Source organism: Prionailurus viverrinus, chromosome A2 (assembly GCF_022837055.1).
Source record: "Prionailurus viverrinus isolate Anna chromosome A2, UM_Priviv_1.0, whole genome shotgun sequence".
Classification (NCBI taxonomy): Eukaryota; Metazoa; Chordata; class Mammalia; order Carnivora; family Felidae; genus Prionailurus; species Prionailurus viverrinus.
Genome location: NC_062562.1, coordinates 81,650,466 through 81,667,036, shown reverse-complemented (window position 1 = coordinate 81,667,036; position 16,571 = coordinate 81,650,466). Strand labels below are relative to the sequence as shown.

Here is a 16,571-nt window from a genome sequence, read left to right as displayed (position 1 = left end):
CTCTTGATAGTACTTTATTCATTAATTTTCATCCATATTTTAGAGATTTTCACATATTGTAAATTTTTATTCCATAAGCTATTGTAACAACTTAATAGATTTCCATTCAGCCAGGTTTTATAATGTTCAAGTTCATAACCATCACCATGCTTAGTATTAAGTAAACCAGTATGCAAGCAGAAGTTTTCCTACTCCAGGTAGTTAAGGCAAAGCCGTACGAGTACTTTAAGTTCATTTGTAAATATGTGGATTTCCATAGGAAGTCACAGATCCTCAAACAGAAAAATGTGTATTTTCAGGCTTATCCCAATATAGAAATCAAACTTGGAAGAATTACTTTTATAGTAGAAAAAGGATTCAGTATTAAGGTGAAAACATGGAAGTTCCCAGGTGGCTATAGCAGTAATGTGTATATGCTAAGAACACTACTTAGGTTTGCATCACTGATGAATAAAAGTACTAATTCCCTGAAAGGCACATTTCTTTATAACGAATTTTTTAAAAATCTGCCTTCGTTAGTGAAAATCAAAGTGTGCACATGATAAAAACTAGGATTTGGCTTTAATGTGCTTTGGCAGCACTGGATTCTAAAACCCCGCATCTTCTTTCCTCTGTTTTTAGTTTGACTAGATCATCCCATTTCCTGGAGATCAAAGCATTAGGTCTGAAATGTGAAAATACACAAACGGATCTAGGTTGGTGCAGATCATGGCATATCTTGGCTTTTCTCAGGATTGCCCCTCACTGGGTGATCCCACCCTCCAGGCAGGGAGGAACATCAAGGGGTTCCCCAGGAGAAGGAATCCTCAATCAAATCTCACATGTTCGAATGGGTGCCAAAGAGCAAAATAAAACTGATCAAATAAGATCGAGTAAAAGGTATTACCGCAGAGGTTAGAATGAATAGAGGCTAAAGAGTGCATCTGGCTTTTCAAAATTTGGTTTTGTTTTGTACATAAACGTACAAAATGTAGCTAAGTGAGACAATGGAAATCACTCAATAGAACGAGACTGTACAAGGAGACCTGAAGCTCGATGTACTTAACAAAATGTCAACACAGAAAGAATGTGAATGGTAATAAAAATTAAAGCTTGTGAGGAAGCAGGCCTAATTCAGTGGAACTAGAACATAATTTAAAGTGCTCAGAGCCCCGCGGTTACACAGTGCACATGAATACAGAAATGATGTTAAGGCCATTCATGGAGCAAATTAAGATGAGCTTGGTCTGCTTCAGAGAGCAGAGGCAAGAGATGCGCGTTGAATGCAGCGTGCAACAGAAGGAGGGCGACTGCGTGAACACAGCCAGTGTCAGGGCACCAGGCCCCAAAGCTAATCCACCATCAACCTAACTTCTCCATTCCCATCTGCTTGCTAGAATGTTCCTTCAGAGTGAAAGGTTTATGGTGGTTCAGTTTTTGTTTTCCTGAAGGTTATCTTACAGGGAAATTTTTTGTGCTTTAGTGCCTCCAAATCACATATATTCACACACATTATATACACATTTCCCCCTGACAGATTTGCATCTTTGTAAGATAAAAAATGCTAAATTTTGATGAAGATCATTTACATTTATTTTGGCTATTACTCCCCAAATTTACAAAATGAGATGAAGTTGTTAATCCTCAGTGTTTCATGTCCTAGGTACAGATGCTTGAATCTGCAATGGGAACGATACGCGACCAAAAGCATGAGCCTAGTTTTAGCTTTCAGATCTCTAGTAGGCAGTGAGGTCTTAAGAAATAATTTTCTCCCTTATATTTCCAAAGTGCTTTTTAAAAAATCACTATTCACATTCTTTTGGAGGTAGGTCAAAATTATCCTCTTGTTGCACATGAGGAAACTGAGGCACAGTGAGTGTAGGTGACCTGTGGCAGGATACACAGAAAACCATGGTGGAAGCAGGATTGAAATTCCAATTAAGTGGCTAACAGGTGGCGTGCATAGATGTGTATGTGAAAATAAATAGAATATTGCCCATGTAGCATATGCTGTAAAAAACCTACTTTGATTATTCTGCGAATGAAATTTATTTCACTGAGACTGGGGAGCAGGAAGATGGGATGGGCCTCTAATGTACCTCATTGGCTCTGAGGAATGTTCAGAGCAATCCCAGGGCCCTTACGGGACTAAACTCAGGTCACCTAATTCCCAGAACTACTTTTAAACTGCTAGTATTCCGTGCTAGCTTAGTAAAAGCAGAATTGTGCGTATGGGTCATTTAATATAAAAATATAAGACCTCTGAATCATGTAAAACATAAATTATTTATAAATCTTATTGATACATCGAGGGTTGGAGCTAAGAAATGGGGGGGGGGGGCGGTGAGTAGGTGGAGAGAAAAGAATATAGAAGGAATTGTTAACATTTTAAGATCTGCATTTATCTTTGTAAAATACTATTTCCTTGCAGTGATCTTTGTGCTCAGCAGGTCTGACTTGTAGATTAAAAATAGAAAATGTCATCAATCATGTCCTCATAACCACACTCTCCCTTCCTCTGCCCAACTCAGGCAGCTTCTGATTTGGGGACTGGGGATGTGCAACAGAATATATTATTCCTCTTTGAAACAATGATGTCTTTAAAAATGGTAACTTAGCCCAATCTCCTGTGGTTTTATACTTAAAAAAATAAATCATTCAACATTTGGCATATAAGCTAATGTGGACAGAACAAGAAATGCTGTAAGCAGGTAGGTGTCCATTCCATCACTTACTCTAATGTGAATTAGAAGTTTAGATGTGCAGCCTCAAACCATCTAGGTAGATAGACTTAACCTGTAGAAGGCCCTTCACCAGAAGAACAGAAAGAAGACTTTAAAATCAGTTTTCCTAACTTCCAAATTCTACCACTAAAGCATAATCCTTTAAAAAAAATTCCATTTCAATGCTTCTACCATTGAGACAGGATTCAAATTCCCCTCTGCCAATTCAGTATTTAAATGACCCACCTCTGAACTCTTCTTTATATGAACTGGCATTTGGAGTAGCAAGCAAGCCGTCACACAAAACATACAACACAAACTTATAGAAGTGGTTTCCAAATGTAAAACATCCTAATATTCATGAATTTCTTAGTCTTTCCTAGAAGCTTAGAGGATACCTTTTTCACTAAAAGCTCACGTGCTCACATTCATTCAGAGTTTTCATCATCAGTATGGAGGTATCTGGATTCTCCATGCTTCAAGACAAAAAAATCTTCAGTCTTAAGTCCGTATCTTCCTAGAGCCTCACTCAGTTTCACTGGGGGCTCTAAGTAATGCTGGCAGAGGGCACACAGAAAACAATGGAAAAGGATTAACCTTGCATATATTGGGGGGTTATTTCAAATGAGAGTTGAAACTAAAATAACCAACATATGCCTACTTAAAATAATGTGTTTTCATTCAAGCATTAGCAAATGAGCCAATCACATTTTCTAATATAGTCATTAGAAATATATTATCTGTCCAAATACCATGAATGTCAAATTTGGTGCCAACTTAGATTGAACATCACTAGATTGCATGAAACCTGATGACCCTTTCACTACATGAAATTCCAGTCTAAATGGAATCAATGCCAAAGATAGTATTACAGAATTAGATATTACCAACATTTTTTAAGAATATGGAAGTTTAGGGAGCACCTGGGTGGCTCAGTTGGTTAAGCATCCAACTGGCTGAGGTCATAATCTCACAGTCTGTGACTCTGAGCCCCACGCCAGGGTCTGTGCTGACAGCTCAGATCCTGGAGCCTGCTTCAGATTCTGTGTCTCCCTCTCTGCCCCTCCTCCGTTCACACTCGCTCACGCCCTCAAAAATAACATTAAAAAAAGGTTTTTTTAATAAAGAATATGGAAGCTTAGGTTGTAAGAGTGTAAACAAATGCTGGAGAAAGATTTTTGGCTCCTAGAAGGTTGTCACCCTCAAATCCCTAGGCAAATATCGACACTGTAGTCTACAGAGTATAAGAGGGACCCAGAGAACAAAATCTGGTAGCATTTCCCCCATTTCCCCTTGTTTCCTATTTTTTTCCTTTATTCAAAGATTCTTTTTTTCTCAATTTCAATTAGAAAAGCTGTGGAGCACTTGGATGGCTCAGTCGGTTAAGCATCTGACTTGATTTCAGCTCAGGTCATGATCTCAGGGTTTGTGGGATTGAGCCCCGAGTCAGGCTCTGCACTGACAGCGTTGAGTCTGGTTAGGACTCTCTCTCTCCCTCTCTGTCCCTTCCATGCTGGCTCACTCTCTCAATAAAACAAAAAAAAACAAAACAAAAAAAAACCCTTCTAAGTGGCTCATGCTAGCACTTTAGTCCCACAAGGGAGGTAAAAATGCCCCACAGCCATACAACAACTATGAATCAAGCAAGACAGCAGATCAGAGGTAAGAGTTAAGTGGTGGAAGAAGCACCCAACACTCTGATTCCATTAAGGGCTAGGCAACCAGCTGAGACAACTCTAATTCCCTTTTAAAGGGTCACTGTTTTATGATCTCCAATAGGTTAAAAGGTAGCATATCTTATGTAATGCCTGAAATGTTTCCACCAAAACGAGTACATTAAGTTTTAGTACTTACATAACATCATGTAGGAAATTGACTCATAAATCCCTAGATAATTAGATGTTGCTATATGTACACAATTTTTTTAAGTGTTGCCAGGTTAAGGACATCCTTGGTCAGCTTATAGTAAGCAGCTATTATAACTACTTTTATGCAAATCATTTTAAAGTGTTTACTCATAGGGTAAACATCCAAAAATTCTGTGGTCTTTGTAATTTAACAAATTCATAGTTGTCAGGTTTATGCAACTCATGTCAGAATGTGAACACATTCTAAATTGCTAGGACTTATGGAGTTGTAGGTTTCATTAAGAAATAAAGATGGGGGGGCGCCTGGGTGGCGCAGTCGGTTGAGCGTCCGATTTCAGCCAGGTCACGATCTCGCGGTCCGGGAGTTCGAGCCCCGCGTCAGGCTCTGGGCTGATGGCTCAGAGCCTGGAGCCTGTTTCCGATTCTGTGTCTCCCTCTCTCTCTGCCCCTCCCCCGTTCATGCTCTGTCTCTCTCTGTCCCCCAAAAAATAAATAAACGTTGAAAAAAATAAAGATGGAGGTTAGATTTATAACAGGAATAATTCTTGAAAGCTGAATAACTAATGAAGTCTGAGGTTTTCTACCTTTTCCTTATCTTCCCCATCTCAGTAAAGAGCATGAGCATCTTCCCCGTTAAGTTAAAAACCTAGGGAGTCATCCGTGATTCCTCTTTTTGAATGGGTTTGAAAAAATACTATTAATTCATCTAAGGCTCTGTGTATGTCATATATGGAATACATATCTATGGGTATGGAATGAACATACACAGTTATATACACATAGAATAAGAAATTGCCACCGAATAGTATGGTATGCCACTGGGAAGCAGTATCCAATTTCCTTTTCAAATACACACACATACTCCTGTTCCCCTTCATCCTCCCCTGGCCCTGTGGTCATTCATTTATTTGCTCCATTCCGTCTCCCCCTAGCGTAGCTCGGGGTTGCTGCATCATGGGACGGGAATCCTAACTGGGGGCAGTAGGGGTGGGCAGGCAGTGTAACTACAGAAAAAGATACAACTTAGGGAGACGGCAGGCCAGAAATCAGGCAGAGGGAGTGCCTAGAACAGCCTGAAATCACAGGGTTCCTGCAGAGAGGCCCTGGGATGTGGAAGAGGCCACACAAAGCAAAGTAGGAGAAGCCAAGTTCAACTTTTTTTTTTCTTTTGAGAAAGAGTGTTTGCAAGTGGAGATCGGGGAAGAAAGGCAGGGTGGGGGGAAGATGGGAGAGAGAATCCTAAGCAGCCTCCACACAGCACAGAGCCCAACGTGGGGCTCAATCTCACAACCCTGGGATCATGACCTGAGCCGAAATCAAGAGTTGGATGCTTAATCGACTGAGCTAACCAGGTGCCCCTTGCCCATCCACTTCTAAATTTTTACTTAGGACAGGCCCCAGATCCAAGAAAAGAGAAAACGTTTTTTGCTGAGGAAAAAAATCAGTCTAGGAATAAAGCCACCATTTATCCAGTGCCTGGCACAGAGCAGACACTCACTGTTTACTGGATGAATAACATTCCTGAAAATTCCAGGCTGTCCAGCCTCACTTCCCCCGTTGTCCTCCACATCACATCCATACACTCACTGTTCCCCTCACTTGCTGCCTCTAAGTCTATGCTCTGCCCCTTAGTCCTCTTGAAATTCCTTCTCACAGCCACATTCAGATGTCACCTCTCCCATAAAGCCCTCCCTGATCCCTCCAAATCAAACATGTGACTCTTGAGAGCACTTAATTTCACCATGAAGCAGTCAGTCCTTTCAACACATTTTAGAGTTATGTACACAGCTTACATCTTCTGCTGTAACAAAAGCCCCCTTGAGAGGGAAGACATGATTCATTTTTCTATTTTCCAAGATTATACCTGTTTTAGTTATATAAACCCATGCTTCCAAAAGAACAGCGTGTAATGAGGTTGTTTTTTTTTTTTTCACTGTATATAAATACGGTTTTACTAATGTGGTTTACCCCTTGATTCATTTGAGGACTGTGCAGGTTCTCATTCTTGTCTGATCTCTGAACACACTGCAAGGTGTGCTGATCCCAGGATCCTCTCAGGTCAAACACATAACGAAAGTTACTTTTATCACAAACTCACCTCATTTGCTAAGGCAAAAGTTCCCCAGTGAATGGCCACAGATTTCTTTGTCTGAACATCGATGTGAATCCTTACAGCTTCTTCTGGGTCTATATGCTGGTATTTCATAAACCACCTGATAAAACAGCAATTTATTAATTCTGGCCTTTGAAATGTGCACTAAGTTATAATTACTGCTTCATCTAATCAACCTTTAAGGTTATGCACAGGAGTAAGACATTAGGCAAAAACATCTGTTTTGAGCCCACTTTCCTGCTGGAAAAAAAGCAAAAATCTTACTTGCACAAACCTAGTGATGCCACAGCTAAGTCTCAAGCAAAACTCCCCTTTGAAACGTAAGATGTTGTTTCATGTGTATTTGATTTTACTGATGATTTATTCTAAAGGTAGGTCTTAATCGTTAAAAAGGTATTTTGCAATCTTGATATGAATCAAAGAAACTGGATAATGGATAAATGACTAGAAACCAAAAGTGCAATTCAAAAGAACCTAAATTGCTGAAACCGTTTTTAATACATGAAGCAAAAAGCAAAAATTAGGGTATAAAATTGAAAAACTGGGAGCAAAAAAAACCCAATTACCATTCAAGGATTTTATTTGAGCATCCTACAGCTGAACAGTGAGGCGTAGGATTGAGCAAGCACAGGGTACACGCTGGGGACTGAACAAAGAGAGTGTGGAAACAGTGTAAGGCTGCCGAATGCCTGTGAAAGAGTGGGGCTCAGGAGGCAGTGGCCTGCACGGGGACCCTTCCCATCTCGACCAGCTGCTGGGAATGTGGATCTCAGCTCTGTTACTCCCAGCTCTGCTGCAGTTAAGACTCATGGACATGGATTTGACACAGGTGCTTCTGGATTTTAGACAACACAGCATGGAAAAGCTATCCATCTCCAACAGCTAAAGGGCTGTTATTTACTGTTAGGAGCTGCTGGGCCTCCTGGGAGCCTAGGAACAAAGCCACTGTGTTCTCCTCAACAGCAGACTAGAGAAGTACTATTCTGCCCTATTTCCTGACACTCGGAATTCGGGGCAGGATCAAAACAGTTTTTGGTGTTTCTGTTGATTTTTTTTTTTTTTTTTTTTTTTTTTTGTAATTCCTACAACAAATCAAAGGGATTTCCTTTCCACCTTCATGTCTACCTGAAATAAATGTAAGGTTTTTATTTTGGTGTCAAAGTTACAATAAAAACATCCTGGGCACCTGGCTGGCTCAGCATGCAATTCTTCACATCAGGGTCATGAGTTCAAGCCCCACATTGGGTGTAGAGCTTACTTTAAAAACATAAAAAAAAAACGGGGTGGTGGTGTGCCTGGCTGGCTTAGTGAGTTAGGCATCTGACTGTTGAATCAGCTCAGGTTGTGATCTCAGAGTCGTGAATTCAAGCCCTGCATTGGACTCTCCTCTGGGTGTGAAGCCTACTTGAAAGCAAAACGAAACAAAACACACAAAACTTCCTAACCGACCTGGATGGAATACGTAGACCATACTATAATGTAAGTATGAACGTTACAGGTCTACTACTGAAAGCCGTTTTGGCGTAATCATTTCACATTTAGAGAGTACTCTGAAGTTGTTGGTAACCTTATTTCTAAACCTGTCAGTACTGACCAGAGCAATGGATTACACAGTAGAGGCTACCACACTTTAATTCTCTTAGAGCAAATTCTGCCCTCCTGGCTTTCACCCATCTTAAGACAGCTACAGTGCAGCAGAAAGAGGGAATTCTGTGAGTGAATTTGTGTAGTTAATCCGTACACATTCTACCATCCCATATATATGATCTTTATATACTGTGACACAGGAAGAGTTTTCATAATTACAAATGAGATATTCTAATACAGTAGGAACATATACTGAGGAAAGATCAATACTATATGAAATTGGTTTGAAAACAGGATGTTTTGAGAGATTTCATTAGAATTATAGTGGAAAAATGTAGTTCAAGCACTACTACAGATTCATAATATTTTAAAATAAGGTAAAAGTGTCCAGCCTCTTAAACTAGAAAAAAAAGAGGGAGAAAGAAGCAAGCATTCATAAAGATAGTGAAGAAATGGTTTTTAGTGAACCTTAAAAGTTAAATACATGTAACAAAATCAGATGGAAACTAATCATCGGATTTGCTCAATTCATTTTTGAACTAGTGTTTTACTGCTTGTAGGATTGCTGAAATAAAATGCCATCATACATACAATTCTGTATCTGTGCATGTACTTTAGTGTTTAACTTGTTCCTGTCACCCAGTTAGCTGAAATCTTTGAAGTCGCTTCTCTTTTCCTTAGACAAGATGAAACAACACAGGCAGGGCTGGGTCTCCTCGGTCTCCAGTGCGAGTGTGACCTTTAAACTGCTCTGACTGTGGGCGAGGGGCATGCCATGGGGTCACTGCCACATTAACTTCAGTACAGACTGAAGTAACACCATTGCAAGGGACTGATTGCTAGCTTTCCTCACCTTTTCTCTGCCAAACACAGGAGGGCTACAGGCTGGGGACAGGTGCACACCAGATGTGAAGTGAAAGGTAGTTATGTAGCATGTCCTCCATGTGAAGAACGTGAGCTAGGTTTGATTACTGGCTGGTAGGTTCAACTTAAGTCAGAACTGAATGCCAACTTGTAGCTAGGTTATGGCAATTCTTTAAACCTTGGTCCATCTTTCTGGGTGATATAATTTCTGATTCTGAGTAATTACTTAATGGCATGATTGAAACGCTTTCAAAAGAAATTTAATTGAATCTGACCCACCACCCCCCAATAACAGCCACCACCACCAAAAGTCCACCAGCAAAATCAGAAAGGAGATCACAAATGACCACAAACTCAACTACTTCAGAGTTGAAGCCACTTATTACATAGCAGGGCTGCCATCCTGGGAAGTGTACATACCTTGGTTCATACGCTCCGATGGGAATAGCTGCAAGGTCAAAAGGTCCAAACCTTTTTCCTATCTCTTCAAAGGCAGGGCAATAGCCAGTGTCTCCTGCAAAAAAAAATCGGCTCCAAGGCCCCAAGACAGACCAGCTGCCCCACAGAACCTTGTTGTCATCCACGAGAGTCCTTTTGCACCAGTGCTGGGAAGGCGTAAAGACAAAGGTGACCTTATCGTGTCCGGGGACACAATTCTCCTCCCACCAGTCCAGCTCGATCACATTCTCACAGCCGCACTTCTGCATCCAGTCGAGGAGACCCAAAGGCACAAACCATCGCAACTCCTGACCAAATCGTTCATTCAGAGCAATGACAGAATTGTAGTCCAGGTGGTCATAGTGGTTGTGACTGATAAGGACAGCATCTATCGGGGGGAGTTCACCTATGGTGCACGGGGGACGACGGAACCGCTTCGGACCCATGTGCTGTGATGGTGACGCACGGGAGCTAAAGACGGGGTCTGTGAGAAATATGAGCTCGTCCATTTCCACCATGACTGTCGCATGTCCCAGCCATGTGACTCTGAGGCCAGCTTCCCGCACCCCAGCTTCTTCGGGGTCATCGATAAAATACGGCCTCAGCACTGGAAGCTCTTTATCAAGTTCCTATGCACAGAAAGAAAGGGAGAAAAGCAGCTGTTAGTGGGGGGGATAAAAGGTATCACAACATATTTGGACTCTGATTATAGAGAGAAGGGCTATTTGGGGAGAAATGACCTCATTCAATAAATTTGCTATTTTTGCCTTTTGCATGAAAATACATACCTCTTTCCAAATCTGACTCAGTAATCATGACAGTATCAGGTCGTCTTAGTCCCAGATGCAGTACACAAAGGGAAAATTAAATGTGCAACTTCAAGCATTGCTGAATTTATTTAAAATTTTAGAAGCTCTCTTCTGTAAGTGCTGGAAGCAAAACTGTAGCCTAGCTGCAGTCACTCTGCCCCTTTACTTGGCTGGTGCATTTGCTGCTAAAAATGGTGTCAGAAACAGGTGGGTGGGCTCCTGGACAGAGTAAAGAAAACTTACAGCCATTTATTGGTAGACCCTGTATCTCAGATATGAATCTGAGCACACAGAACTCGAAGCAGAGCACTGAGCAAACCCCAGTCACGGACGGCTCTCCTCATTCCTCACCCGTAAGGTTTTCTCCTTCGGATCAAACCAAAGCAGAACATGGTCCCTGCCTATGAGAAGGTGACTGCTTTTGGGGGTAAATAGATGTAAAACAGTAACCAGAACAAAACAGAAGCATTACTTCTTTGGTTATTCTCCATTTTATCCTTACAGAAGCTCTGTTGTAGGGTCACAGTCCTGGCTTTTATAAAACTGTTTTCTAAGTTGTGCTTTAGTATTATGCTCTACTGCTGTATCAAGGTCATTTACAGGAAGACGCCTCACGAACCTGGCCGTGTATGTACTGGAGAGAGGTCTAAACTTAAGACTCAGTATATCTCCATCCTCCTTCCCCACCTTCTCACTCACCCCAGAAACATTTCTTTCAATCCTCAATATCAGGAAAAGCTCTTCACCAGAGCAACTGGCCTTATTCATCTGGCCACTGGGAAAACTCATAACAGTTCATGCTTCCCTCTTTGCACCAGGAAGTTGGGAAAAAGCTACTTCCAACATTGTGCAAGGGATGACAGCACATGTTTCTATACTAACTTTATACTTGGCTTTATTTCTCTACCCTAAGAGTCCTTTTGCTCTTCTCTGTTCATCTGTTTTTTACCGCTACGTGGATTTTTGTAAGTTGCAGCAAATCAGTTTTAACAAGTCTAGTATTGGATAATTATGTAAAATACAAGACACACTACAGCCCAATAAAAAGGAATAGAGTCCAGTCGCCTAAGGCGACACAGTAATCTGTGTGAGTTTCCTGACCAACTGACAAGTTCATGATGCAGAGAAAAGGAAGGAGGTCATTTTAGGTGGAGAAAATGCCCAAGCAAAGGCAAAGAGCCAAACAGGAACAAAAGTGGCATTTGGGGACAGGCGACAATCTATGAAGGATGAGAACACAATAAAAGCCTTGAATGCCAGAGACAGGAAGCATCTTAAAAAAAAAAAAAAAAAAAAAGATTTGTCCCAATTTATGTTTAGAGAAAACATTCTGGAATGCAAATGACGACGTGGAGCGTGGTCACAACAGCTGCCATGACAGATAAAGACTGAACAAAGGGGACCGCAGGGAGGTGGAGGCAAGAGAGGGAATGGGGGGAGATGCCAGGGAAGGAAAGCTGAGGTCACAGAGACGGTCTGAATGGGAAAAGGGTCCCGACAGGGGAAGAGAAGGAGCAGCAGAGGTGGAGGGCAATGCAAACACCCTCTAAGCCACCCTAACCCTTAGTTTCCCCATCTGAAAAAGGAGTATAATTGTACCCACACTTCATTGTGGTGGGGACCAACCACATCAGGAGCAGCTGGCACACCGTAAACACTCTGCAAGTATTCCGGAAGGGGAAAGAAACCACAACCTGGACAAACAATCAGGCACCAACTCTGTATTTTTACCCGTTTCCTTGATCACTAAACTGTCTTACTGTCAAACTCAATCCATACACCAGAGCCACCTCAAAAATAGTCTACTTACCATACAACTGTCTCCCTTTCTGGAACATCTTTACAGGCTCTCTACTGACTGACAAAACACGACTCCCCTCCTCGGCCCAGGAGGAAGCCTGCGGTGGACTCCCCCAGTCTTCCTCTCCAGCTGTGTCTCACCCAACTCCTGCAGGGCTGTGTCCCACCGACACTGGGACTGATTCCTGCTCTCAGATAGAGCTCGGGAGCCCTGCACAATACTGAACCCATTTCTCAGGTTAAAATGCCTTCCCTCTGATCCCTTTGAGACCTTTAACTACATACCCTTCACGGGGCCAACACCAAGTCTCCACAGACCGGGACAATCACTCCAGCCACTCAACTTCCACCCCACTCTGTTCATGCACCATCCATGGATATTCTGCCCAAACCCTGGATGGGCGTATACAGGATGTATCGCACGTCTTACTCAACCTGGAACCATCCACGGGGCACAATGCACAGTGCAGGGACAAACACATCATGTGCTCGACAAAATCTGTTGGATGAATGAGTGGAAATTTTTCAGATCTGTTCTCAAAGTTGGTAGGAGTTAGGGCTACTGAACAATAACAAATGTCATGTGGTATACTTATCAACAATGAGGGGAAAGGGAGAGAATTAATATAAACTGAGTATCTACCGTGTATTAGGCGTCACACTAGGCACATAGTAGTGATGGTGATGAATCATCCAATATGTCAAGTACTTTAGTATAACACAAAATAACACTAACAAGAGCTACCATTTATGGAGTGTTAGTCACCATACTAACTACTTCATTAAAAATGTTTAATTTAGGACCAACCATAATACTGCAGGCAGCTCCTGTTAACTAATGCTACTTTACAGAGGAGAAAACAAATAGTGATGACAGTCACACAAGGTCAGCCCGCTGGCCTCCACACATACTATCTCCCACCACGGACTCCTAAGTCAGTCCTAATTTTCTATTTAATACATATTAAAAAAAAAAAAAAGCCACAAGTACCAGCCCAGGGATAAGAGATGGATTACTAGGGATACAAGGCAACTATTGGAGATGACAGGATGTACATCATCCTGTGATCTTTTCATGAATATATAAACAAGTCAAAACTCATTCAATTGCATTTTTTCAATGTGGAACTTGAATTGTTATTAAAACCATTTAAAAAATCTTAAGCAGCATCATGTTTAAATAGTGCATCAAAATATCTGTAATAAAATTCCCTGAGAACAGCTGCACCTCTTTTTTGCTCTAAACTTTTTTTTATTAATTAAAAAAAAATTATTTATGCTTATTTTTGAAGAGAGAGCGAGCGTGCGTGCAAGCAGGGGAGGGGCAGAGAGAGAGGGAGACATACAATCCAGAGCAGGCTCCAGGCTCTGAGCTGTCAGCACAGAGCCCAATATGTGGGCTCAAACTCCCGAACCACAAGATCATGACCTGAGCCGAAGTGGAATGCCTAACCAACTGAGCCACTCAGGCGCCCCTTTGCTCTAAGTTTTAAAAGCCACGGTATCTTCTGACTAAACCTTTAGCAGAGCACCTCTGGCCGCCTCACCTTGCTCTCTAAACAGAAGATTAACAGGTAAAGTGCTGAAAGAAGCCAGTCACCAAAGACCACAGACTGTATGATCCTATTTATATGAAATGTCCACAAGAGGCAAGTCCGTAGAGACAGAAGATAGATGCGTGATTTCCAGGGGATGCAGGAGGGTAAGAGAAGTAGGAGCTGCTGAGTAAGGACATGAGGTTTCTTTTTGGGGTAATGAAAATGTATTAAATGTGGGAATGGTTGCACAACTCGGAGTGTACTGAAAACCACTGAACTGTACATTTAAAACAGGTCAGCTGTACAGTATGTGAATTATAGCTCACCTAAGCTGTTTTTTTTTTCTTTTAAAAAGCAAAGTACTGACAAGACATCTGAATTAAGCAATCACACCATGTTTCTGCACGCCATATGGTTTCTCAGCCCATCACAAAAGAGCACCTTAAAGAATCTGATCTCTAACACTATGTCCCATAATAATCAATCAACAACTGAGATTCAAAAAAAAGAAAAAATAACTTTTATGTCCTAATGAGAGTTGGTGTTTTTACAATTTTTTTAAAGCAGGCTCCATGTCCAACATGGGGCTTGAACTCATGACCCTGAGATCAAGAATCACATGTTCTACCGCCTGGCATGAGCCAGCCAGGCACCCCCTGATAATCAGAGTTTGAAAAAGCAGTTAGAGGGGCACTTGGTTGGCTCAGTTGGTAGGGCATGTGAATACTGATTTCAGGGTTTTAAGTTTGAGCCCCATGTTGGGTACAGAGATTATTATTATTTAAGATTTTATTAAAGTTAAAAAAAAAAGCACGTAGATGGGGGTAGGGAAATTCTTATTTGAAGAAACCAAGCACTCGCTTGGCATTTTCTTTACTAGGTTAGGACTTTCTTGGCTGGCCTTGCTTTTTAAAGCTGCAACTGGGAAAATCCCTAGGCCCATAATTAACCAGGATACTAGTTAATATTTACTTTTCTTTGGGAAAGGGAAAAATCCTAACATTCATTCAACCACTATTCTTTGCCAGATGCCATAGGTGGGTTCTGTCACCTAACTCTAACGAAGGAGATGTCACTGCCATTTTACAGATACCCAGACGGAGGGGGAGGGGTCACTAAGAAGGTGGCCCAGGGCACACAGCAAGCGCATGCACGCTCACTCAGGAGTGGAACTGAGGTCTTCCTGGCTCTAAAGACCCTACCTTTTCATTAAACCATAGCTTTCTCCATGGCATAACTTTTACTCTTTAACTTTAAAACAATGAAACCCATATTCTTAATAATATAATTATTTTAAGAATATGTGTGCGCATGAGAGATCTGATGCAAATCTGCTAAAATGTTTTTAAAAATAATTACGTTTAAAGAATTTAGTTAAGCCTTTTCTTCCGACTGAAAGTATCTTTTTACTGAGGAAATTCACAGTTTTGCTTTGCAACTCTGATTTAAATAAAAACTATTTTTCTTTTTCACATTTATTTTGCCGATATTATGTTAACACAGAACAGAGATGGATGTTACCAAAATACCTCAATTATCAATGGTAATGTTTTATATTTTTGCCATGCTATGTGTAGCAGGCGTACTAGATCCATCAGAATGGCTTAATATTTTTAAACTTCTCCTTGATTATAAAAGAAAATACCTTTCATAAAATGTTTGGAAAATCCAGTAAAATATAAAGAAGAGTAGCCATCCATACATCCGTTTGCAGAGATTATAACCACTGTTAACATTATGCTATCTTTAGACACAGTCCTATTTCTATGCATAGTTAAGATCATAAGGTATTTGTATTTTCTTTTTTTTTTTTAAAGAATCTCAAATTTTGACATTGTCACTACCTCTTAAAACTCTGAAACACATACTAAAGTATTTAAAAATGAATTTATTGTCAGGAAATCTGCGAGAATGCAAAAAAAAAATGATGAAATACAGGAAAAAGAAAAAGAAAACTACAGAGGACTGATCTGGATGATCCACAACCTAATTAGTAGTTGTTTCATAAATTAAAAGGATGAGGAAAGGAAATTTTCAAAGAATACTCAACTTTTCCTAGAACTGAAAGAAACACACTTTCCCATCTGAAAGTTCACATCACGAGGCATCGAGCATGCTCAATAAGTAAAACACAACTTGGGAGAAGTTTCAAAAAAAGAGATGATCCTCAAAGTTTCTACAGGGGAAATACAGGGCATACAAAGGTTCAAGACTGGCACTGAACTTCTCTACAGCAATACTACGAAGAATGTCATGGAGGTAATACTTTGAAATTCTGAGAGAAAACGGTTTCCAAACAAAAATTCTACACCCATACTACCAATAAGAATGAGAACAGAAACACATTTCTGGTCCAAGAATGGTTACCTCCTCCAGGGCCATCCCAAATCTACACCTATTTTTAGAGCAATTCCTCCCAAAGAACTGAGGGCCAACCCAACAGCTTCTGCACAATGAAAGAGGGACCACACAGAAACAGAAAGAGAGAGGGAGACACAGTCATGAAGGGAACTCCCACCCTGCTCACTGTGGACTGCAGTGGGAGGGAGGGATGGTACTGAGGGAGGGGAGCATGGGGCACAGAAACAGGGTGAAAAGGACAACTAGAATTTAAAGGAGCCAGTCCCTAACTACTCTGGCCAAACAGTGGGTAAATACCGGAATGTTCTGGGTCTGAGAGGCAAGTGAGCCCCCCAGTTAACATTTGCCCTCCACCTTGACAGCACATATGGGAACAGCTTTCAAGATAAACTACAAAGCTGCAGCACTCACAACGGTATAGCACTGGCACTAAACAGACACACAAAACAAGAGAACAGAATAGCAGAGCGAAGAAATAAACCCACACTTAT

General features: G+C 41.1%; 1 protein-coding gene across 5 annotated transcripts in view; it reads right to left on the bottom strand.

The window, feature by feature from the left end:
- Positions 1-2: 2 nt before the first annotated feature.
- Positions 3-16,571, bottom strand: part of NAPEPLD (N-acyl phosphatidylethanolamine phospholipase D) — a 40,012-nt gene continuing 23,443 nt past the window's right edge. For all 5 annotated transcript variants that reach the window (XM_047848594.1, XM_047848596.1, XM_047848597.1 and 2 more), the window contains exons 3-5: positions 9,555-10,201; positions 6,669-6,783; positions 3-3,259 (exon numbers count right to left, since the gene is read on the bottom strand). In XM_047848594.1, coding sequence (XP_047704550.1) covers positions 3,131-3,259; positions 6,669-6,783; positions 9,555-10,201 — 891 coding nt within the window. In that variant the 3' untranslated portion in view covers positions 3-3,130. The remainder of the gene's footprint in view (positions 3,260-6,668; positions 6,784-9,554; positions 10,202-16,571) is intronic.